General features: G+C 36.8%; 1 protein-coding gene across 1 annotated transcript in view; it reads right to left on the bottom strand.

Annotated features, from left to right (window-relative positions):
* Positions 1 to 4,239: 4,239 nt before the first annotated feature.
* Positions 4,240 to 26,955, bottom strand: part of TMPRSS11D (transmembrane serine protease 11D) — a 47,745-nt gene continuing 25,029 nt past the window's right edge. Inside the window, exons 5-10 of the mRNA XM_060096885.1 lie at positions 18,565 to 18,722; positions 14,986 to 15,024; positions 12,171 to 12,348; positions 9,240 to 9,499; positions 7,977 to 8,119; positions 4,240 to 4,401 (exon numbers count right to left, since the gene is read on the bottom strand). Coding sequence (XP_059952868.1) covers positions 4,240 to 4,401; positions 7,977 to 8,119; positions 9,240 to 9,499; positions 12,171 to 12,348; positions 14,986 to 15,024; positions 18,565 to 18,722 — 940 coding nt within the window. The remainder of the gene's footprint in view (positions 4,402 to 7,976; positions 8,120 to 9,239; positions 9,500 to 12,170; positions 12,349 to 14,985; positions 15,025 to 18,564; positions 18,723 to 26,955) is intronic.

Genomic DNA, 26,955 nt, shown 5'->3' with positions numbered 1-26,955 from the left:
AGCCCTCTGACATTAAGAGGCCAACAAGTGGTCATTCAGGCATGTGCAGTTGGAGGGTCAGTGGTCCCAACCAGTCTTAATTGGCTGGAGCTTGAACTGGACACAACTTGGGCAAACATCTTATTGTTTAGGCTACATGCCACTTGGAGGGCATGCATGTTTTTGTAGTAACAATTAAAGGGAGCTTGATTAGTGAAGGCAGGTTACAGGTTTAACAGATCTAACTGATGATTAACCTTGGTTTCACCAGTTTAATCTTTAGAAAATAGATCATATAATTTCCCTTCAGAATTTTGCCTTCACATTTAGAATAAAATAAAAAGTTCTTTAGATGGCCCCCACACCTATTTCTTCAACCTCTTCTAACACTAGTCTCATATTAGTTTTGCTCTAGTCACATTGACTTCTTACTGTTCCTCAAACCCACAAACTTGTAGTCACCTCAGGACTTTTACACTTGCTTCTTCCTCTGCCTTTCTTGTTCTTTCCTTGAAGTTGACTTGGCTAGCCTACAGTAGTGCCTGGCAAATTGTCAGTGCTCAAAAGCTATTGATAAACAAATGAATGGGTTAAAAAATGAGTGGTCAGATGGATGAATTTTGCAGGGAAAAAACTTTTATTAATACTATATCAACAGATTTTTATTGCATAAGTAATTTCAGTCTAAGTTGTATGATTGGAGGTAGGAAAACGCCTGAGCTCTGTCTGCTTTTTGAATTAATTTCTCATTTCATTCAGTTCTCTTTTTCTCCAGAATGGTTTTCTACTTAATTTGAATTTTGATCAGTTTGATTTCTTTGCTCTGGATGATTTGTTTCGTGGTTGTGAACCAGATTAAACAAACATATCCTAATATGCTGAAATTCTTCTTTTTCTCAGATGTTATGCTCCCTCAAAACTATTTGCTTATCATGGGGAGAATCTTAGTCTGGAAATCACCATGGAAATAATCTGCTTTTAAGCCTGACCCATTGCAGAAATCTTCTAAAACATTTCTTCAGGTTATTATCCAGCTTCTGCTTAATTATCTCTCATGATAAGAGAACTGTTCCTTCAAAAGACAGCTGATTCTTACAGAAATGAATCACTGGAAATGTGGGGGAGTGGGGATGATCTGTTTTCCCCAAAGGAGATTAATTAAACTGATTAGAAGCAGAATGGACTGGATTTTGAGATTTGGATTATGTGGACATAAAAAATATAAAAAATTGTATTTTGGCTCTGTTTGAAGATTAATATTTAGCAAATAGGAAAATAGGAATTGAATTGTATAAATTAGAACTTGTGACATATTTAAATAAATAACCTGAGGAGTTCTTAGCTCCCTTCTCTCTAACCACACAGTAATTAGTATCATTCATGGCAAATTGATGGTCTGGAAGACTCACTTTTGATATTATTATAAGATATTTTCCCTGAGTCTTATAGAACTACCCCTTTTTTGTTATCCTATAATAAATATCCTACTCTTTATCATTGCCTCCATTATATTATATTTCTGTTTGTCATTACAGTATATTGAGTGTCTTAAAGACAGGGACTATGTCTTGTTTATCTTAGTTTCATTAGTGTATAGTAGAGAGTAGTGTAGTAGAGAGCCTGAAATATATAGGGCTCAATAACTTTGCCAAAAGAATGATCTACACTCTGTAATTAACACTTCCCAGGAGTGAAATAGTCAATTGCTGGCTCTAAACTTTCTTGAATAATTCCCTTTTTATTAGTTCTGTTGACTATTTTAAACTCAGGAGTATTCAGTTTGAACATCAAATATTCACTTTGCCATTTTAAAAAATTGGTTCATCTGTGTGTTTTCTCTATGATGAAAAGGATTCTCCCTGGTATTAATAACTCTTCCTGGCACTGAATTAAGGTTCTAGAATGTTTCTTCCAGAGTTTCCAGAATGATTTTTTAAGAACTGAAAAGATTTATGAATCACCATGCCTTCCATAAATATTCAAAATTGCTTTCATGGAGTTACTTAGCTATCAAGAAGATAGATCTCATCAGAACATTAAAAAAATCTCTTAAAATAGGTGTTCTTCTGGTGTTCAAATATCTTTTCATAAAACTATGAATATTTACTATTTTATTTTCAATAAATAATTGAATTTGCTCTATTTTCTGCTAAATAAGTACTTTCCTTTATATAGCTTTCAATGTCTAGAAATAAACTAGTATGTTTATGATTATGTGAAGGCATATGCACACACATACAAACACACCAACACACCCATGCACAAACACGCTCCCCTGAGGCTTACTGTAAATGGCCAGTTTAATATTGTCCTCACAGGGCGCAGCCAGGGAGTTTGAAGCTGGACGCTTGCCTTAGTTACAGAGCTTGATTATAAGACAGCAGAAAGTGCCAAGCCTTCAGAATCTAGTTGGCCATTCTATTTGAGAACCAGTTAAATTGTTTTGGATTGTCCTTCATAAGTCATAACTTCCGTAAATACTTAGGCAGAGAAATGATTTTAAAATAGTTTATTTGAAGTAAGGTATACCAATGATTTATTTGTACATTTCACAGAGTTGGTTAAATTTTCAACTTCTGTAAGTAAGTGACTTCAGTGTAGGTCTCTTCACAATTTTACATGAAGAAATACAAGACATTTTCATCACAATGCATGTAGTTGTTCTGATACCCAGGTGTCATAAGTTAGCTTTTAGAATGAGGAAGCTCTGACACATAGATGATCATGCGTAAGCGAACTTTAACTCTGCTAGAATCCCGTAAAAATTCAGTAACAGTCATAATTCAGACTGTATAAATTGCTGTGCCATTAAATGTTAATAAGTTTTATTTGTGTTCTTTTGGTGTGTGTGTGCATGTGTGTGTGTGTGTTTAAGGGAGGGAGGGCAGGAGAGAGGGAGAAAGAGAAAGAAAGAAGGAGAGAGAAAAGTTTCTTCATTAAGATAATTTTATTGAAATTAAGCTATTTAACTTTTTGGGTTTTTTTTTGCAAACCAACTCTTGCCATTCCCCCCGCCCCCCCCCCATGGAGGCGATAAATTCTCTCATTCACATAGATAAAGAATATTTTAAATAAAAGTTATCATGAAAATTATAATTCTTTGGGTCTCTGGTGAGGAGTGAATATTCTAGCTTTGATCGTAAATGCCTGAAATTCATTGGTTAGTTCCTATGGGAGCATGTTCCTACAGGGTAATTAAGATTGCTGTAGGACTGTACAATGACTTCGTACTTGTACTTTTAGGATGTAACACTTCCTATAAAATATTAAGTAACCAAAAATGTTAAAAAATAGTATTTTTCTTTTCTTTTTACATCTTTATTGGAGTATAATTGCTTTTTACATTGTTGTGTTAGTTGCTGCTGTATAACAAAGTAAATCAGCTATACGTATACATATATCCCCATATCCCCTCCCTCTTGAGTCTCCCTCCCACCCTCTCTATCCCACCCTTCTAGGTAGACACAAGGTAACGAGCTGATCTCCCTGTGCTTTGCGGCTGCTTCCCACTAGCTATCTATTTTACATTTGGTAGTGTATATATGTCCATGCCACTCTCTCACTTCGTCCCAGCTTACCATTCACCCTCCCTGTGTCCTCAAGTCCATTCTCTATGTCTGCATCTTTATTCCTGTCCTACCCCTAGTTTCTTCAGAACCATTTTTTTTTTAAGATTCCCTGTATATGTGTTAGCATACAGTATTTGTTTTTCTCTTTCTGACTTACTTCACTCTGTATGACAGACTCTAGGTCCATCCACCTCACTACAAATAACTCAATTTCGTTTCTCAAAATATAGTATTTTTCTTGTCTCATACTGTTCTGTCTTAAATGTTATCTACAACTTCTTCCTTTGCAAGTTTGTATACTTTGCCCATTTATCAGCTTTGATGAGACTTCCACAGAGGAACCTCCTCTGACCTTGCAGACTTGTGCAGTTTCCTTTAGTTTCCACCCTCAGGATATCTGTTTCTCTCACTACTAGTATTTATGTTATCACAAGTATAGTATAATTGTTACCTCTGTAACTAGTTTACAGTGTTCCCCCTGGCACATTACTATGCAACATTCATATAATTTTCTTGAGAAAATATAAAACCCATAGTAACAGCTAAAAGTTAAATAGTATTTAATCTTTAGTATTTATGTAACAGAATGTTAAAATAGGGCACCTTGTTTCTTTTTGCAGCTGAAAAGTTTTAGAATTTTAGACAGGCACATCTGCATTCAGACTCTGCAACAGAGATGTTGTTTATTGCACTAGATCTCAGCGTGTTGGTATATCCAGTCACGGTAGGCTGTCACTAGAGTATACACTCCTGGCTTATCTGGCAGAGCACACTTATACCCCCAGCTTACTATCCCCACGAGGAACCAGAGCTGCCGTGCGTCTTCTTGTACGAGTGGGCCACCAGAGTCCCCCTGAAGGAAACAGAATGATTGATTATTTAAGTGTGAAAACAATGCCAAAGTATTCAGTTTACTTCTATGGCAGTAGAAGTCACATCCAGTATGACAATAAAGTTAGTCTGACATTTCCTGTTGAAATACTAAATACCAAGTCATGCGAAAATTAACAGAATCTTCCAAGTACACGTGTTGTTCCTTCAGCAACTGTGAGAAGATGAGAAGCATACTTTCCAGACTCCACCAGTCTGCTACCCATCCCAGGCTCACCTCCTTCAGGGGGCCATCCCTCACCAGCACCTTTCCTCCCCACTGTCACCGCTTCCAGCTTTGGGCTAGATTAGTTTTTCACTGCCTGCATTCCCACATCCTGTGGGTACTTTCACTGCTGCTTCATTATTTTGTACATGCACATTTGTGTGCCTGTTTGAACTTACTCCCACTGGATCAGCTCCCCTCGTTGTTGCAGCTGCACATCTCTGCAACTCTCATTGCATTTATGATACTTGTTCAGTGTCTGTTTTTCAGGCTCTACTGTAAGGTCCATAAGGGAAGGGGGCATACATATCTGGACACTGCTATATGCTAAGCCTCTAGCCCAAAGGAAATGCTAAGAAAATGTCTGTTGAATGAATAAGTTTTTAGAAATCTCACTTATCTTCCTATTCATAGCACAATGCATGGTGTTTGATATACAGTGTATCAAAAAGTATTCTTTTGGTGAATAATAGAAACTTAAATGACAATGAGTAAAACACTCCTTATGAAATATTTACCAGCAAATTATAATAATAAGCCAACCAACTAAATATTTGTGCATGTAATAATCTATTTGGGGAGAAAAATTAGGATATCTTACATGCTGTATAATGGGTTAAGTCTGTGGGTTCTGGAGTTAGCGTAGGTTTGAATCCTCTACTTACTAGCTATATGATTTTCAGTAAGCTACTTAATAGCCCTTTGTACCTCAGCTTCCTCATCTGTAAATAATATTTTTATGTGTTTAAATGAGTTTAACATGCGTAGCAATCTGAGTATAGCCTGGTAAATAGTACTAATAAAACTCAGCTGTTATTACCAAGTGTGCTTCTAGAATAGTTTGCTATTCATTTGATTGCTCTTAATAGTAGCTAGTTCTTCCATGCCTACTTAATTACTGGTTTAGATGGGGAGAAGGGTTAGTGTCTGAATTACCAGCTTGATGGCAAGCACTGCATGGAGGTGATTGGCATCTGCCTCCTTTAGATCTTGCACGTGTGCTCCAGTTTACCAGTTCTCAGCACTCTCCCATCATTGTGTTTTTCTTCTACTTCTTCTATAGTAAGATATTTCTTTGCATAATGTCTTACCAAGAGTGGGCAAGCAAATATTAAACTAAGTGGGACATGTAATTTTTCCTATATCTGGGCAGCTTCACTGCCTGATTGGGCAGATATCTGAGCCTGTGGTCTCTCTTCTAGACCATAGACTTGCTGAGTACAGGTGATACTGTGTAAGCACAGAGTCTGGCACATAAAAAGTAAATAATGCAATATAAAAAAATGAATGAACAAAAACATATAGGATCTCATAAGCTCTTATGTAAAGTGCTATTTTTTTGAGGCATAAACTCTATGCATTATATATAGTATTTCAGCTGAAAATCAGTGAGACCCAGAGTGGAACACACAGGAAAGTTTCATGGTGAGTTATGGCCTGAACTGAGCTTGGAGGAAGAGCAGAATCTGTATATGCAGAAGGTAAAGTGTATCATGAGTAAAGCATGAATAAACACCCTTTTATATCTCATGTATATCCTTAAGTCAGTTCTAATTAATGCTCTTAGTAGATCTGAAATTATCGTGTAGAGGTTTGTTGCTTACTTGATTGGTGAATTCTTTGTAAAACTACTATGAAAGTTGAGAATTTGTTGTTACAGGGCTAGCAATAGAAAATAATAAAATGGGAAGTGGAACAAGAAGCATTCCCTACCATCAAGACATCTCCACTTAAAGTGAATAAAAACCAGTGGGTAATTAACAGTGTCTTGAAAATTGATAAACAACTTCCCTCCACCCCCACACAGCTTGTAGTCAAGAAAAATGTTTCATTTTGGGGAAAGTGCTCATGGATTGGGGTCTTTGCCAAAACTATGTAAGAACTACTACTTATCCTCTTTTTCAAGAGTGTAAACACTAAATATAAAAGTGAGCAATGTTTGAGAAAAGAATAAACCTCATTTTTCTGCTTATGTAGTCAGGAAAGCAGTAGCAGATTCATCAAGAAAACAGATTGATTTTTCTTAATTCCAAAAATGTAATTTTGGATACTAAGTAGTTGTTGCTGTTACTGTATGGGGTTGGGTTTCAGACATAGGAATAAAATCTAGTAAAAAATAAAACCACATCAGTTTAGTTTAATTAAAAATTTAGTATTAAAACCTTATTCTAAGAGAAAAACAAATACCGTATGCTAACGCATATATATGGAATCTAAAAAAAAAAAAAAAAAAAAAAAAGGTACCGGTGAACCTAGTTGCAGGGCAGGAATAAAGAGGCATATAGAATGGACTTGATGACATGGGGTGGGAGGGTGAAGCTGGGCTGAAGTGAGAGTAACATCGACATATGTACACTACCAGATGTAAAATAGTTGGCTGGTGGGAAGCAGCAGCATAGCACAGGGAGATCGGCTCGGTGTTTTGCAATGACCTAGAAGGGAGGGATAGGGAAGATGGGAGGGAGGCTGAAGAGGGAGGGGATATGGTGACATGTGTATGCATATGGCTGATTCGCTTTGTTGTGCAACAGAAACTAACATGGTATTGTGAAGCAATTATACTACAGTAAAGATCTATTCAAAGTAAATAAAGAAATAGCAACATACCTTCCAAAAATCTTATTCTAATTACATTAGAATAAGAATTCATATTTATTGTTAGTGTTTTTATATTTGGTTGAAAAGTACAAAGTAGATCTAAATAGTTTTTTTTTTTCCTTCATTAGTGCTATTTTACAATTGTGGGAGCTATGGTGACTCAAGTAACTAAGCTCTTTGTATAAATTTTTTATCTTCAAGGTGCTGATATTCAGGTGTTATTTATATTTTTAAAATCAATTTTCTACAACTCTTAGATGAGTGATTTATTTAAGTCTTCATAGTAGAAGGTTGAGGTGAAAGTTATTGATGTCAGTGATCATGGTCTAGTAGAAATACAACAGTAGAAATAGCTGAGATAGCTGAGCTTTCTTGCTTAGTGTGTGCCTGACATATTTAATCTCCATCTAATCTTTAGTGGTACCTAAAAAGTTAGATACTATACTTATCCCGATTTTATAGATAAAAGGATTGGTAATAGAGGTTAAGGAATTCAAACTCGAGTCTGTCTGGTTCTTGAGCTTGATAGTTAACCACTTTGCAACTTGGCTTCTCAGAATCAGTGTTTCATGATAGATCAACTTCATATAAGAATCTGTAAAATCTAGACCATACATTTTTAGAGGATCAGGGCTGTGTATTATAATGATACCTCTATGTCTATCACAATATGACATGCTAGTAAGTGCTTATAAACTTGGCTGATGACCTGGGTAACACTGTCTTGAACTTACCTGGCATGCATCCACTCCACCTTGAAGTAGTCCAGCACATAGCATTCCAGGCAGGATGGCTCCATTATAACTAGATGGTGCATTACATACTTTAGTACTTATTATTTTGACCCGTGCTTGTTCTAGATCTGGAACTATGCTGCCTGTTAAGTATAAAAGCAGAATGAAAATGGACTTCAGGGTAGATACATTAATGATTCTATGGTGAATATAGGAAGGAATAATTGTACTCCAAACATTATCTCTTATTCAGCAAAGAAGGCTATTGAAATGTACTAGTAGTTTTTTCTCAGCAAAGATTTCCATAGTAGAGATGGATTACCCCTTTACATAGATCGGTGTTTTTCTTTTTTTGCTTTAGGTCTGTGATACAGTGCCCCTTAGACCTTAAGAAGGGGAAAAAATCTGCTTACTTAAAATTGACTAGTAGATTTTGAAATATCCACTGATTAACTTTGAATTAGAAAATTAAATATTGATTAACCTTTAATATAGTAACAAAAGAGAAACAAATCTTGTTTCACGGCTAAAGAATGAATTTATTTTATATTGATATTCCTTCAATATGGCACTGCCGTTTTTGTGATTGGCACAAATTTTATTTACTACACCAGATTACTTTGGGCCATGAAAACACAATGAAATATTTTCTAGGACAATTCAGCCTTTGTTTTGTTTCTTGGAGACATGATCTACAACATAGTTAGAAACCCATGGATATTGTTAATGCTATCCTTCCACTCCCTAGCTGATACTCATTTTCCCCTTGGCTATATTTGCTCTTTCATGTCACCCTTATTTCTTTTTCTCATTTTATTTGCTTCATAAATAAGTGTGAACAATACTTATGTACACACAGAGTTTCTTGTTCTGAAGGCAGGATTTCTTTCACTTCAGAATACCTTAAAACCCTTAGAGAATACCTATCTAAACCCTCTCATAAATTTTAAAAATTTTCTTTATAGGGGAGCTATTCAAGTCTGTAGAGTCTCTGGATTATGGAAGAACTCATGTTTCTGTATCACTTGCTTTTACATTTTCCTATTACTGTGTGTGAGAATTCTGTATAGTTTCTAGGGACATTGCTTTGATTTGCTGAAGGAACTCTAGTTAGATCTTAGGATGACCAGACTGTAGCATGGTTCTGTATAGAACCATAGAACCTACCCTTCAGGTGTTCCTTAATTTAAAAAAAAAATGCGTACTAGCAAGTACCAGGAGATATTGCTGTTGTTTTTGTTTTATTTTTCCTGAGATACTCACCGGTGTATCTTTGAGATCCCCATCCTGTTACATAAGCAGTGGTACCAGGTGGAATATTCTGGCTAGCGTCTGGGAGGCACACCATACGGATATTTCTGGTAAAGGTGACTTCTCTATCAAGTTGTAAAAGTGCAATATCATTTTCTTGAGTTTCAGGTTTATAATTGTTATGGATTAAAATAGTCTTTATTCCTCTTCTCTCTTTAGGAAATGTTGTGGAAATACCAAAGGTGACAGTCCATTGAAGAGTATCAGAGCGGCTAAAAATATGAAAACATGTTATTTGAATACAGAACTTGTGAGAATTTCAAATATTTGGTTTTTGTGTTTGTCCCCTCCACCCCCAATCTAGGAAGTATTCGACCAACATTTCTTTGTGATCTATTTCTGTAATTCTTTACTGGCACAATGAGTGATCATTTGTCTAAAGAAACATAGAAATATTTTAGAAAACATATCTTGGGGTGATGAACGTCCTGGTGTTCCGTTATTCCAATAAGGATATACTGACACTTTGATGAACACTAGTATAACACAAAACTTTTCTTTGATTTCTCCCTTTTCTACATCCTTCCATTCAAGCAACTGAGAAGTCTGAAATAATGTTCACTTTAGTTTTAACTCTTTCCTTCCAACTGTTATTTTTTTCTTTTCCTTTAGCCAGAAGTTCCATTTAAATAGTAGTGATGATAAGGGGCTCCTTGTCTTATTAATTGATGAATGATTTTTCTGTACTAAGTGTGATGCTTCTTTTTGTTTTTTTTTTTTTTTTTTTAATTTTATTTATTTATTTATGTCTGTGTTGGGTCTTCGTTTCTGTGCGAGGGCTTTCTCTAGTTGTGGCAAGTGGGGGCCACTCCTCATCGCGGTGCGCGGGCCTCTCACTATCGCGGCCTCTCTTGTTGCGGAGCACAGGCTCCAGACGCACAGGCTCAGTAATTGTGGCTCACGGGGCTAGCTGCTCCGCAGCATGTGGGATCTTCCCAGACCAGGGCTCGAACCCGTGTCCACTGCATTGGCAGGCAGATTCTCAACCACTGCGCCACCAGGGAAGCCCTAAGTGTGATGCTTCTTGAAGATTTTGGTGTGTGTGTGTGTGTATGTATTCATACACACACACAGAGAGAGAGAGAGAGAGAGAGAGAGCACTAATATAAAAAAATATAAGGCATTATCTTGCTGACCTAGGAATAGGGACTTTTTAGCCAAACTCCCAAAATACAAACCATACAGTTAAGAATGGATGAATTTCATGAGATCAAAATTAAGTGTATCATATATAGAGAACAAACTAATGGTTACTAGGGGGAGAGAGAGGGGGTAGGGGCAAGATAGGTATAGGGGATTAAGAGGTACAAACTATTATATATAAAATAAATAAGCTACAAGGATATGGTACAATGCAGGGAATATAGCCAACATTTTATAATAAATGGAGTATAACCTTTATAAATTGTAAATTACTATACCGTACACTTATAATATATAATATTGTGTATCAACTATACTTCAATAAAAAGTATGTAGCATAAAAAAGAAAATCAATTAAAAGACATAAAAAACTGAAAACAAAATTAACTGTACCATAGACATATTTATCAGATGAATGAGAAAAGACTTGCAATGTTTAATATCTAAAATTTTTGTAGAATATACAGAAGTCTGTACACCAGCAATAAATGGAGGGAAAAACCATTATACAATGAGCAAAAAATATTAATAGGTATTTCATGGGAGAAGCCCAGACAGCCTGTAGACATATGAAAAGATACTCAAACTCACTAATAAGCAGAGAAATGGAAATTATAACAATAATGAGCATCTAATGTATATTCATAAGAATGACAAAAAAATTGAAAAAGAATAGTATTGTGTTGGTGAGAAAGAAGTTCGAACTCTTTTGCATTACATGTGAAGATGTAACATTCTGGAAAGCATTGTAGTGTATTTAGCACACTGTATATATACTTCTGGGTATGTATGTCAGAGAAATTCTTGAAGGTTTATAGAGAGGCACATATGAAGGCATGAGAGAAAGTGTATATGTGTTGCTCTTTGTGGCAGTGGGAAGTTGTAGCAACCTAGCTGGATGAAGGGATATGGTGGATGCAGTGGTGAACCAGATTAAAATTCCCAGGATTGAGCAAAAACAGTAAGGAAATATGAGACTTATACACAATGCTACTCATATAAATTAAAGACACACACACCCACACACCCCAAAGTTTTGCAGGTAACTGCATATTTAAAGACATGTCAAATATTTGTGTGAGGCCTATGGGGGCAGGGAAGGTAACAAGTGGAATACAGTTATGACAGGAGAAAAATAAAAGGAGAGCAAGGTCTTGTACAAACTGATGAAAATAAGGATCTATGAATTGGAAGGTTGATTAATGCAACATGCTTTTAAGGTTGAATAAAAGCAAAATGTAACCAAATAATCTGAGGGTTTTGTGGAGTTTAGATAGTGGAGTTATACAGAAAATAGAAATTATATATCCAGGAGATACTTTCATGAGGTACAGTAGCTTGCAAAAGAGTAAATGCTAGTTAAAAATTCTAAAGAAAAAATATTTGACAACAAGAAAATACATGAATTTTTTATATTAAACTTCTTTTGCCTCAGGGTCTTTATAGTGAAGATTTTAAAAGCTACTCTTCTTTCTTTCTTCCCTGTCTGCCTCCCTCCCTCCCTTCCTTTCCTTTCTTTCAGCAAATGAATAAGAGCATGGTTTTGGAACCAGTTGAATTTAGATTTGAATCTTGGCTGTGTCGCATATTGGCAGTGTTATTCAGGGCAAGTTATTTGATATCGCTAATGATCAATTTTTTATGCATAAAATGTGATTGATTGATACCCTCTAACACAGATGTAAGTATTAATTGAGACAACTAAGGTATGCCAAGGTGGGTAGGTAACTGTGGTCTTACCTTGTGAAGCAGTGAGCTGCTGACAGGATCCACTTTTTACTGATCAAGACACCTCCGCAGTGGTGAAGATTACTCCACTGTAAACTGACTTGCCATGGCCAGTCTCCTTCCTTAGCTTTAGTGCCTCCTATGATTCTCTCATCAGACAATGTTGTTAGGTCTGGACGGAGCCCACATTCTAATGGGAAAAGGGAATTAATGTACTGAGAAGATCATGATTCTTACACTTGGCAGATGCTTTAAGAATTTCACCATCATTTATGACTTTTATGTCTTTTATGTATTCTTTCCCAGGACATGCTAGGCTTTCCAAAAGCATGATCAATATGTTATATTTTTAGAGTACTTATGTGACTGTTGCCTATAGACTGCATTTTAGAGAACATTGCTGAACTTAATTGGCATGGAGGTTTCAAATTCTGGAGCAGCTTCAGAGTTCTCTGGAATTCCTCATGAGTGGGGGTTAAGATAGGTCAGTGCTGGAGGCACCAGTTCAGGCTACAGGTTCCCTGGGAAATTTCCATCTTCTCAGTAGCCTTGCTACTCAAAGTGTGGTCTGTGGATCTGCAGCACGGGCCTCCCCTAGGAACTTGTTAGAAATGTTGGCTCTGTGTAGAAACAACCTAAGTGTCTGTCAGTGGATAAGTGGATCAAGAAATAGTGGTATATATGTGCACATAAGCATGCACACACACACAGGAATGTTATTCAGCCTTAAAAGAGAAGGAAATCCTGTCACTTGAAACAACGTCGATGAAACTGTAGGGTATTGTGCTAAGGGAATTTGCCAGACAAAGACAAATACCGCATGGTCTCACCTATATGTGGAAATTAAAGTTGAACTCCTAGAAACAGTAGAAAGTGGTGGCCAGCGGGTCGGAGAAATAGGGAGAGTTTGGTAAAAGGGTATAAACTTTCAGCTGTAAGATGAATAAGGTCTGAGAATCTAATGTATAACATAGTGACTATAGTTGACAACAGTGTATTGTATAATTGAAATTTGCTGAGAGAGTAGCAAATTTGCTGAGTTCTCGCTAAAAAAAAAAAAGGAGAGAGGTGATAAATACGTGAGGTGATGAATGTGTTAATTAGCTGGATGAGGGGAATCTTTTCATAATGTATACATGTATAAAATCATGACATTGTACACTTTAAATATCTTGTAATTTTATTTGTCAGTTGTCCCACAGGAAAGATGAACAACAATGACAAAAAAAAATGTTGACTCTCAGAGCCACATCAGGGAACAAATCAAAAGCTGCATTTTTTTTCCTCCAACTTTATTAAGGAATAATTGACAAATATTGATACAATGTATATATATTTAAAGTATACAGTGCAATGATTTGATATACATATACAATGTTGAATGATTACCAAGTTCAAGATAATTAACACATCTAACACCTCACATAGTTCTCTTTTGTGTGTGTGTGTGTAAGTGTGATGGGAATACTTATGATCTACTCTCAGCAACTTTCAAGTGTACAATACCATATTACTAACTCTAGTCACCAAGCTGGGCATTAGGTTCTCAGAACTTACTAGAAGCTGAATTTTAACAAGTGATTCATGTGCACAATGAAGTTGGAGGGAAACTGCTCTCATCATGAAGACTCTATAGAGGTAATTCAGGTTCACTGTGGACAGTTCAGTCCACATCTGTAACTTACTCTATCTTACCAAGTGTGCCCTGGAAAGGGAGTTACTTTAGGTCCACAGAATATTCTCGAGGGTAACTGAAGATTTCTAAGTATCTAGATGAGGTTTATTTAAATATTTTAAGAGAGCCCATGACTCTCTAATGGTCAAAGCTGAAATGGGCTGGAGTGGGCTGGATCACTCAACTCCTCTTAACTCCCACTCCCATGGTTTATTTCCTCTTGTTTAGTCTATTACTGAGAAATTAGAGATAAATCACCACCAACAGTTTCTATTGCTGGACCAGCTCTGAAGTAGTGACATTGCTTCAATAGGACACCATCCAAAGGCATTTTTTCTAACAGATCTCCCAGATAGATGAGGACTAGACTTCCATTAAGAATATACATGGAATATAGGTTCCTTTGCTACATTCTCCAACCAAATTCTCTAGTAAATTATTTAAGCACATTTTAATGAAAAAGAAGCATGAATTAAATATATAATGAAGTTGAAAAACACCCACAGAGGAAGCATTAACTTTAACATCACTTAAGTATGTGAGATAGGCCAGCTATCAAGATATATTGAACTAATTTCTAACTACCTTTTATTAGCCAGAGAAGTAAACTGCTGTTTTCTAGGGGCTATATTTCTGCTATCCTAGCCTGAGAGTATACATAAGGACATTGGAAAGCAGTGACTTTTCTAATATGTTATAGACATAAAACTGATACTGCTTTTTGTAATTTTTTTTTATTATACTTTATGATTAACTTAAATCCACAACAAAGCAAGCTATTCTGGTGGTTAGGAGAAGGCATATAAATGATGCAACTAAACATAATTTGCAAGTCTACTGAAATGCTGCCATGGAACCAGAACAGGAAAAACTTCCTAAAGCTGCCAAGAAACCCTTAATGAGACCAAACTTGATACAGAGTGGTGGAATGGCATTGCTACTTCTTCCTTCTAAAAGGAGGGGAAAACTTAAACATCACTTCATAGGCCAACAGAATCAGCAATATCTTATCTCAACAACAACCCACATGAGTGAACTAAGAATAAAGATACCATCTCAATAGACACTGCCTTGGCAAAGACTACAAATCACTTTAACATTTACTCTTTTTATTTTGGTAAACCACGTTTACAAAGTAATTTAAAAGCTTACCTTGAGTTAAAATATTTTCTGTATCCTGGTCAGTTATTTCTGGTGTTAAAAAAGAGAGAGAGAGTAGGATCAATACAAAAAGGACTGTATACCATTTGACCTTAATTTCTTAACGTGTAGTCCTCAGACAACCATAATCAGAATCATTTAGAGGACTGCTAAAGTACAGACTCCTTGGCTCCATCCCAGACCTGCTGAAAGAATCTGAGTCATGGGCTTCAGAAAACTGTTTATAATATTCCCTCAATTTATTGTTTGCACACTAAAGTTTGTGCTTTAATTTCTCATCAAACGCTTAAAAGATAGCTAAAAGTTATTTAAAAGATATTTCTGCTCTCAAGTCACTCAGTTTACTTGGGAAAACAGCAACATAGTCATGGAGATACAATGTAGTAAATGCTGTAAGAGAAGTTAACTTTTCATTTTTTTCTAATATATATTTATGTACATATAACTATATCTGTATTACTTTTCTGATACTATTTGTAGTACTGCAGGTATAACAAAATACAGGGGGTCTGCCATCACATAATTTATAGGTAGAAATTGATCAAGAAATCATTCAAATAAATTTAAGTGCAAAGTAGAGAGGATAAAGGAGAGAGTTACTAATGATTCTGGTTCACAGATGTTATCATGATGAAAATAACATTTGAGTTGTATTTTGAATACCTAAAAGGAGTTTTTCAGGCAGGAAAGAGGTGAAAAGGCATTCCAGATGAGAGATATAGCGGGCACAAATGCATGGAGGTGTAAGATGTTTGTGGAGCAATAAAGTCAGTAGAGCTAATACAAGTGTTGCATGTAGGGAAGTGGTGGGAGAGCACAGAAAGGAAAATATGTTGGTGCCAGATGGTGATAATTTGTATATTCCAGTTTAATGTCTGATTATAGAACAGTTTTCTCTGCATGTCCTACAGCCATCGCAAACTCAATGTCACCAAATTTTACTCCAAATTTGCTACTTATATTTCCTCCTTTAGTAAATGACACCACTTCCACCAATAGCTAGAAATCTGAAATGGTCTCTAACTCCTTCTTTCTCATCATTTCCCACATCTTATTGCTTTCCAGATTTTGTACCTTCTACCCTCTAACCATCCTTTGCATTAGCACCATCTTCCCCCTCCCTTTGGCTGCTACTTTAGTTCATGCTTTCATCATTTGACACCTATTCCCTGCCTCCACTTTTGCCCTTTTTAATGCATCCACCTCTACTTTACCAGACTGACATTTCTAAAAATGTAGATCATGTCAGAGTATATTCTCTGCTTGAAATCTTTTAATGAGAAATCAGCTTCTTATTTCCTATAAGATAAATCTAAACCTCTCAGACAGGTGTTCACATTCTCTAAAGTCAACTTAAACAAACTTTTTTGCTGCCAGAAGTTTCACAGGGCTTGGGTATCACACCTGCTTTGTAAGTGTTAGAGGAGGCAAAACATCCTTTTGGAGAAAGGAAATAAAAAGAGCTGAGCATTCCTTTTCATTCTTTGAGCAAGAAAGACTTTATTTCAATACTGGCTCCCCTACATGCTGCCTGTATGCCCTGGGCAATTATCTATCTTTTCTGAGTGTGGACGATAGAAGGATCTATAACATGTGGTTATTGTGAGGGTTAAACAAACTGTAATGCATGAGCATCAGCTAGTCAGGAAGGACACAGCCACCCGTGGAGCTGGATCAGTGTCTTGGAGGTCCTTGCTGTGCTAAGCATTAATGCTGTAGTTGCAAGGGGAGAAGCTGGGAGTCCAAGATAGGGATGGGAGAATTTGGAGGGGTTGGGAAGGCACCTTTGTAGGCCTGGTGCAGTGGTTATTTACCAACAGATAGGAAAGAATTTCAATATTTTAACAACAAGTAAAACTATAACAGGTATTTGCTTATTAACTACCAGTCCAATGTGGGAGCCACCAAAATCCCTTAATTGTGAGCTTATTATGAGGGGAATCATGGTTTCTTAAGCTAGCAGTACATGACAAAGTTGAAGGAGTGTCCTTAAATTGTATGCATATATTAAGTAATTCCTTCTTTTTAAAAGTCATGCAAAAATATTAATGGAGTACTTATTATGTGCTAGACACTGGGCAGCAGAAGGACAGTAGGATGAACAAGGCAGACTGGTCCTTGCCTTTAGAAAACTAACAGAGTAGGATGAAGACACAGAAATAATATTGTAGTTTCAATTGTGATAAACTCTGTGAAGGAAAATGAAGGTGTGTATGACAGAGGTAAATAATTTAGTACAGGAAGTTAGAAAAGACTTACATTAGAAAGAAATGATTCAGATGATACTTGACAGATGCAAGGGGGTGATCTAACCTGTGTTATAAGAAACTGGAATAATGTATGCAAAGGCCCTGAGGCACGGAGAGAATTTTTGCAAGCAGAGAAAGTGAAGGTGTGGCCAGATTGTGGTGAATGAGGAGGAGAATGGTATAATAAATGGCTAGAGGGGTAAGTATGAACCAGATCATACAGTGCTTTAGATGAGATCACCATATCATTTATTGTCCAAACCAGAAAACATAAAGGCTAATATTAATAATGGTTCTTGGACAATTGGCATGAACCCAGGACTGTCCTGGGTAAACCAGGAAATATGGTGTTCTTCTTACATGTGGTGTTTATGTTTTTTTTTTTGGTTTGTTTGTTTGTTTGTTTGTTTGTTTTTGCAGTACGCAGGCCTCTCACTGTTGTGGCCCGTCCTGTTGCGGAGCACAGGCTCCGGACGCGCAGGCCCAGCGGCCATGGCTCACGGGCCCAGCCGCTCCGCGGCATGTGGGATCCTCCCAGACCGGGGCACGAACCTGTGTCCCCTGCATCGGCAGGCGGACTCTCAACCACTGCGCCACCAGGGAAGCCCTATGTTTTGTTTTTATTTTTGTTTTGTTTTGTGGGAAGCCATGGGAGCTTTCAAGCAAGACTGTATTTATATTTTAAAATATTTCCTTGATCAGTATGTGTACAATACATTGGAAAGGGCCAAGAAAGTATAGAAGCAGAGTAGCTTGGAGGCTAGTGCTGTAGTTCAAGTAAGAAATGATGTTGGCTTAGACCAGAGTGATAGCAATAGGGATGAAAAACAATGGAAAGAGATTCCATTCTAGGCAGAAGTAGAGAGGATTTTCAGAGAGGAGGTAGGAATATTGTTAAATCTTCTAATTTCCTTCTTTATTCTACAAGTATTTACCGGACACCTTCCAATTGCATGCTCTGTTCTCAGATAGATAGATCCTTAATTAAATTGTTCTCTGACCTCAAACAGCTATTTACCATTCTTATAACATACCTACAAATTGAACATCTGACAGCAACATCCCTTACAAGGAGGGTTGAGAGGGAAAAATAATAAAGAATTTTTAGCAAGTAAAACTTACTCAATGAATGCTAAATGATTCTTTAAAACTTTAGAATATTTTATATTGGAGAGCTATATATTTTAGTTAGCTTCATAATACATTGTTTTCATAGTTTAATTCCAAGGGAAAAAAGTCAGTCTCTCATTAAATTGAAGCATGAATTAGAACTGGTAGAGAGATATATTGAAATGAAATGGCTAAAGAAAATGATACTTGCGTGTTAACTCCCCTGAAGTGTTCATTTCCAAGTTTTCAGAGTTATTCATAATTTGTTGTAAAACAGACTCAATTCTCCTTTTCACTGATGGTTCATTGTTATCCTTCGTGAATTTAAATTTCATGACAATATCTGCTATCACATCACTACCACTTTGCCTGAAAAACCATAAAGATATTTTTTAAAATGTATAATTATGATAATTTTCTGTCATTCTCTTTATATACTTTTCTTGATTAAGCATTAAAAACATTACTTAAGAAATTTAACGTTAGGACAGATTCACAAAACAGTGTTTCTGTATGTAATGATATATCACAATGCTACCCCATAAACACTAGATTTCAGTGCATAGTACACTGTACCCACCATTCAGGATAGCTTGTTTTAAAGTCAGAATGGCAGAGTTTGAACACCAGCTCTGCCATTTACTGTTGGAATTTAGGTAAGTTTTTTGTTTCTTAATCGTTCTGTACCTGTATCCTCACATTGAAATGGGTTATTATGAAGATTATATGAATTAACATATGTAAGACTTTTGGGAAGAGTACATAGCATACAGTAAGTATGCTGTAAGTATTAGCTATGGTTAGACTTCACAAATCTTCAAAAAAACCCACTCATCTCATTAAACAAACTTATAAAGAGATGAACTTCCAAGTTTATGTGACTTATAGTTTCAAGTTAATTTTCTGGTACCTACACCCCCTTATCTGGCTACAAAAGCAAATTTTAACTTCTGTAGTCATATGTTAAGATTTTTATCTCTGTTTTGATTAACTGTTGATACTTCTCACAAGAACCTTGATAATTTGGCTAAAGGTTATAATTCTCTAAAATCAAGATAATATCCATTTCCTCCCATGTAAATTACCATGTAAATCACTTCCTCCACCTAATATTGGCACTCTCCTTTTCTGAAAATGAATGTGCATTAGGCACATTTGGTTTTGATGCTCTCATACACTAGGCTGCCTCCTCTCATCTCAATTGCTAATTTTGCCATAATATTCACCCCAGATATTAATTTAATATTTACTAGGTAAATACTAAATAAGCACCTTTTTTGTGCTGGGCATTATTCTTAGTTTCAGAAATTAGCTATGACCAAGATTCACAGTTGCCATTCTCATGAATAGGGCAGCTTAGATGAAGAAGCAGACACTGAATAAATAATTACATCTTACATTTCTAGCAACATGAAAACCTAAATAATTTAAAAAAGCTTTTCATATAAAACAACCAGAAATGCTAGCTAAAATATAATAAATTCTATTTGAAATGCAAAGTTGGGCTCCTGTGAAAATAAGGGAAATCTTAGAAGACTAAAAATAAAGAAGAATATGAATATTACATGGTAAGCATCAGAATTGCAATTGTTTTGTGTTTCAGCATTAATAGATACTGGAGATGAGGTCTTGGGCTAGTACAAAATAGGGAGACGGTTATGAAGTTTCAGAATAAGGTTAGGTTTCTCAAAGAACTAGGCATTAGTGAAAGCATAGATTAGAAAGAAGAAGAACTCACATCATAAAAGAAAAAGAAGTTTAGTTGTCTCAGAGGTCCAGGTCTGGATGGAAAAAAGGTTCTCCTGAGAATTCATAATCATGAACCTGACTTCATGAAAGTTTTGGATTTACATTAATACCATCTGCATGGTCCCAGACACTTTAAGAAATTAACCAAAAAATGGTCCATGTGATGCCAATCCTCCTAGAGTATCTGATAGAAGCAAATGCTTTGGAGGTATGTATGTTAAATCCAGACTGCATAGGATCCCAATCACAAAGTGGGATTAAAGATAAGCATACAACCTCAGTGGTAAACAATACCTCATGAGCTAAAATCAGAATAAGAAGAGCATCCTCAAAAAGTCCACATAATAAAATTAACAGATATTCAGGTAAATAAATTTGAAATGACAAATGACATAAAAGGGGAATTATAAATATGAGAAAAGTATAGTACTTTTTCAAAACACAGGTAAACATAGTCAAACATACTTTTTAATTGAAATGAAAACTTGATGGATGAGTTACACAGAATAGTAGACAAAGCTGAAGAGAAACTGGTTAACTGAAAGAGATGAAATCACACAGAATGTAACATAGATAAAGGTGTGAAAAAGATCAAATAGAGGCTAAGAGACAGGAGACATCTCAAAGTTTACCTAGTGAAATGTTAAAGAAGAGCACAGAAAAATAAAGGAGCAGCAGTATTACAAGAGATAATGAGAATTATCTGGAATTAATAAAGACACTAAGCCTCAGATCGAGATGAGTCTGAAGCATACTCAATAAAACAAAACACACACACAGATACATCATAATAAAACTCTGAACTCCAAAGGCAAATGGAAGATTTTCAAACAATAGAGAAAAAACTAGCTACCAAAGAAAGTTTTGATTGAAGGACAATTTCTTAATAACAGTGATAAAAGGCAGTATATAATTGTATTTTCAAAATGCTGAGAGAAAATTGCTATCAACTTGGAATTTTATATCCACACTAAAGTGTTATTCAAGAATGAGGCTAAAATAAGGACCTTTCATGCATCACAACAAAAACAAAGCTAAACAAAAACGTAGTTTATTGTTCATGTACTCTTGTTAAAGAATTTATGAAGGAAGTACTTCAGTAAGAAGGAAATTGAACTCAGAAGAAAGGTGTTTGTTAGGTACAGAAAGACATAGGAAACAAAGAAAATGGTAAACTGGTAATCTAAAAAGACATTGATGGGGGTGGAGTCAAGATGGCATACTAGGAGGATGTGGAATTTGCGTCTCGTACAACTGGGGCACCTACCAGGCACTGGTGGGGCACTGTGGACACCTAAGGGGATGGTAGGAACCCCCAGGCACTGGGTAGGACATGGGGCCTGGGGGGAGTGAAGGGGGAGGAGAAGTGGAGGCAGGGCAAGACTGGCGCCCCTGAGGGGTGGCTGGGGAAGGGGAAGGGATCCTACACCTGAAGCGGGAAATTGGGGAACCATTGGAAGGGCAGAGGATCAAAAGGGAGCATGGCCAGGTTTCCCGTGCCCACTTGGACCCCTGGGAACCTGCTGAGATCCCAAGCCTGATCCTCTGCCCACGGAGGCCCCCTTTAGCCATGTCGTCCTGAGGGAGTGGGAGGGAGGGAAGGGGGAGCAAAAGTAAAGGCCAGACCTATGGGACTGGAAGTCCTGAGGGGTGGCTGGGGGAGGGGAGGAGTTCCTACACCCAGGAGGACCCACCCATGGTTAGGGGTCCAGTGGCAATGGGGGAGACGCTGGGGGAGGAGTGTGAAGGAAGAGAAGGGAACACAGCCAGTGCTTCCCCTGTCTGCTTAGCAGCTGGGGAGCCTGTTGGGCTCCCGGGCCTAATCCTCTGCCCTCGGAGCCTCCCTCCTGCTGCACAGAGCCCAAGCCCTGCTCCTACACGCCCACCCAGGGCCTCACCTCTACACTCGGAGACCCCCTCTGAGACCCCCTCCAACGCACTGGGCCTAAACCCCACCCACACACCCTCACCCAGGGGCCTACCTCTAAACTCTGGAACCCCACACTGTGGAGACCCTCCTTTCCACGTGCTGCTTCTCCCCTTCCACACAGGTCCTAAGCAGAGACCCCCTGTGCCCCCATGCTTGAATTTTGCCCTGCCTAGGCCCCGCCCCCAGGACTTTTTCCAGCTACGTGGGTCCTGAGCCTAGGCCCCGGCCCACGCACAAACGTCACCCCCCACCCACCTAGGTCCTGCCCCACACTGAACCCTGCCCTTGCCTAAGTTCCACCACACCTAAACTCCGCCCCCATAGCCAAGGCTTTTTTCTTTTTTTTTCTTTATTCCTCTTTTAGATTTGGGTTCTGTTTTACCTTGTTGATTCGTTGTTGTTGATTCTTTCATATTTTTATTATTCCTAATAAATATTTTATTTTTCAAACTTTATTTTATTCTTTATACTTTGCTACTGTTCTCTCCTTCTGGCTTGTATCCCCTGACCACTTTTTGTTTCCTTTTTTCTGTTGTGGTCTTATTTTACCTTGTTTCAGTTGTTTCCATTATAGTTTTATTTTTCCTAATATATTTTTTATCTTTCTAATTTTATTTTTTATTCTTTGATATTGTACTGCTCCTTTTTCTCGTTTTTTTTTTTTTTTACTGTGCCACAAAGCTTGTGGGAACTTGGTTCCCAGGCCAGAGGTCAGGCCCAAGCTCCTGTGGTGGTAGTACCGAGTCCAAACCGCTGGACTAACAGAGAACCTCAGACCACAGGGAATATTAATCGGAGTGAGATCTCCCAGCGTTCCTCATCTTAACACCAACTCCGGCTGTATCCAACTGTCTGCAAACTCCAGTTCTGGAGGTCTGAGGCCAAACAACTAGAAAAACAGGAAAACAGCACCACCCATCAAAAAAAAAAAAAAAAAAAGACAAAAAAACATGTTACAGATTAAGGAACAAGGTAAAAACCTACAGAACAAATAAATGAAGATGAAATAGGCAACCTACCTGAAAAAGGATTCAGAGTAATGATAGTAAACATGATTCAAAATCTTGGAAACAGAACGGAGAAAATACAAGAAACATTTAATAAGGATCTAAAAGAACTAAGGGGCAAACAAGCAGTGATTAACAACACAATTACTGAAATTAAAAATTCTCTAGAAGGAATCAATAGCACAATAACTGAAGCAGAAGAATGGATAAGTGACCTGTAAGATAAAAGAGTGGAAATAACTGCTGCAGAGCAAAAAAAAAAAAAAAAAAGAAAAAGAATTGAGGACAGTCTCAGAAACCTCTGGGACAACATTAAACACACTAACATTCAAATTATAGGGGTCGCAGAAGAAGAGAAAAAGGGTCTGAGAAAATATTTGAAGAGATTATAGATAAAAACTTCCCTAACATGGGAAAGGAAATAGTCAAGTCCAGGAAGTGCAGAGTTCCCATACAGGCTAAATCCAAGGAGAAACACCCTGAAAGACATATTAATCAAACTTTCAAAAATTAAATACAAAGAAAAAATATTAAGGGCAGCAAGATTAACAGCTTATCTTTCAGAAACTCTGCAAACCAAAAGGGAGTGGCAGGACATATTTAAAGTGATGAAAGGGAAAAACAACCAAGATTACTCTCCCCAGCAAGGATCTCATTCATATCCGATGGAGAAATTAAAAACTTTACAGAGAAGCAAAAGCTAAGAGAATTCAGCACCACCAAACCAGCTTTACAACAAATGCTGAAGGAACTTCTCTAGGCAGGAAACACAAGAGAAGGAAAAGACCTACAAAAACACACCCAAAACAATTAAGAAAATGGTAATAGGAACATACATATCAATAATTACCTTAAATGCAAATGGATTAAATGCTCCAACCAAAAGAAATAGACTGGCTGAATGCATACAAAAACAAGACCCATATATATGCTGTCTACAAGAGACCCACTTAACCTACGGACACATACAGACTGAGTGTGAGGGGATGGAAAAAGATATTACATGGAAATGGAAATGAAAAGAAAGCTGGAGTAGCAATTCTCATATCAGACAAAATAGACTTTAAAATAAAGACTACTAGAAGAGACAAAGGAGGACACTACATAATGATCAAGGGATCAATCCAAGAAGAAGATATAACAATTGTAAATATTTATGCACCCAACATAGGAGCAGCTCAATACATAATGTAAATGCTAACAGCCATAAAAGGGGAAATCAACAGTAACACAATCATAGTAGGGGACTTTAACACCCCACTTTCACCAATGGAAAGATCATCCAAAATGAAAATAAAAACACAAGCTTTAAATGATACATTAAACAAGATGGACTTAATTGATATTTAGAGGACATTCCATCCAAAAACAACAGAATACACTTTTTTCTCAAGTACTCATGGAACATTTTCCAGGATCATATCTTGGGTCACAAATCAAGCCTTGATAAATTTAAGAAAATTGAAATTGCATCAAGTATCTTTTCCGACCACAATGCTATGAGACTAGATATCAATTACAGGAAAAAAATCTATAAAAAATGCAAACACATGGAGGCTAAACAATACACTACTAAATAACCTAGAGATCACTAAGAAATCAAAGAGGAAATCAAAAAATACCTAGAAACAAATGACAATGAAAACATGACTTCCCAAAACCTATGGGATGCAGCAAAGTAGTTCAAAGATAGAAGTTTAGAGCAATACAATTGTACCTCAAGAAACAAACATCTCAAATAAACAACCTAAACTTACACTTAAAGCAATTAGAGAAAGAAGAACAAAAAAACCCCGAAGTTAGCAGAAGGAAACAAATCATAAAGATCAAATTGGAAAAAAAATGAAAAAGAAATGAAGGAAACAGTAGCAAAGATAAGTCAAACAAAAAGCTGGTTCTTTGAGAAGATAAAGAGTATTGGTAAACCATTAGCCAGACTCATCAAGAAAAAAAGGGAGAAGACTGAAATCAATAGAATTAGAAATGAAAAAGGAGAAGTAACAACTGACACTGCAGAAATACAAAGGATCATGAGAGATTACTACAAGCAACTGTATGCCAATAAAATGGACAACCAGGAAGAAATGGACAAATTCTTAGAAAAGCACAACCTTCCAAGACTGAACCAGGTAGAAATAGAAAATATAAACAAACCAATCACAAGCACTGAAATTGAAACTGTGATTAAAAATCTTCCAACAAACAAAAGCCCAGGACCAGATGGCTTCACAGGCGAATTCTATCAAACATTTAGAGAAGAGCTAACACCTATCCTTCTCAAACTCTTCCAAAATATAGCAGAAGGAGGAACACTACCAAACTCATTCTACGAGGCCATTACCCTGATACCGAAACCAGACAAAGATGTCACAAAAAAAGAAAATTCCAGGCCAGTATCTCTGATGAACATTATATGCAAAAATCCTCAACAAAATACTAGCAAAAAGAATCCAACAGCACATTAAATGGATCATACACCATGATCAAGTGGGGTTTATCCCCGGAATGCAAGGATTCTTCAATATATGCAAATCAATGTGATTCACCATCTTAACAAATTGAAGTATATAAACCATATGATAATCTCAATATATGCAGATAAAGCTTTTCGCAAAATTCAACACCTATTTATGATAAAAACTCTCCAGAAAGTGGGCATAGAGGGAACTTACCTCAACATAATAAAGGCCATATAGGACAAACCCACATCAACATCATTCTCAAAGGTGAAAAACTGAAACCATTTCCTCAAAGATCAGGAACAAGACAAGGTTGCCCACTCTCACCACTGTTATTCAACATAGTTTTGGAAGTTTTAGCCACAGGAATCAGAGAAGAAAAAGAAAAGGAATCCAAATCGGAAAAGAAGAAGTAAAATCATCACTGTTTGCAGATGACATGATACTATGCATAGAGAATCCTAAAGATGCTACCAGAAAACTACTAGAGCTAATCAATGAATTTGGTAGAGTAGCAGGATACAAAAGTAATGCACAGAAATCTCTTGCATTCCTATACACTAATGATGAAATATCTGAAAGAGAAATTAAGGAAACACTCCCATTTACCATTGCAACAAAAAGAATAAAATACCTAGGAATAAACCTACCCAAGGAGACAAAAGATCTGTATGCAGAAAACTGTAAGACACTTATGAAAAAAGGATGATACAAACAGATGGAGAGATATACCATGTTCTTGGATTGGAAGAATCAACATTGTGAAAATGACTATGCTACCAAAAGCAATCTACAGATTCAATGCAATCCCTATCAAACTACCAATGGCATTCTTCACAGAACTACAACAAAAAATTTGACAATTTGTATGGAAACACAAAAGACCCCGAAAAGCCAAAGCAATCTTTAGAAAGAAAAACGGAGCTGGAGGAATAAGGCTCCTGGACTGCATACTATACTACAAAGCTACAGTAATCAATCATACAATACTACAGTATGGTATCGGAACAAAAACAGAAATATAGATCAGTGGAGCAGGATAGAAAGCCCAGAGATAAACCCACGCACATATGCTCACCTTATTTTTGATAAAGGAGGCAAAAATATGCAATGGAGAAAAGACAGCCTCTTCAATAAGTGGTGCTGGGAAAACTGGACAGCTACATGTAAAGGAATGAAATTAGAACACTTCCTAACACCGTACACAAAAATAAACTCAAAATGGATTAAAGACCTAAATGTAAGGCCAGACTCTATTAAACTCTTAGAGGAAAACATAGGCAGAACACTCTTTGTCATAAATCATAGCAAGATCCTTTTTGACCCCACTGCTAGAGAAATGGAAATAAAAACAAAAATAAACAAGTGGGACCTAATGAAACTTAAAAGCTTTTACACAGCAAAGGAAACAATAAAGGAGATGAAAAGACAGCCCTCAGAATGGGAGAAGATACTTG

Source organism: Mesoplodon densirostris, chromosome 1, assembly GCF_025265405.1.
Source record: "Mesoplodon densirostris isolate mMesDen1 chromosome 1, mMesDen1 primary haplotype, whole genome shotgun sequence".
In the NCBI taxonomy this organism is placed as follows: domain Eukaryota; kingdom Metazoa; phylum Chordata; class Mammalia; order Artiodactyla; family Ziphiidae; genus Mesoplodon; species Mesoplodon densirostris.
Note: the sequence above shows the minus strand (reverse complement) of the source record. Positions and strands in the feature narration are given on the sequence as shown.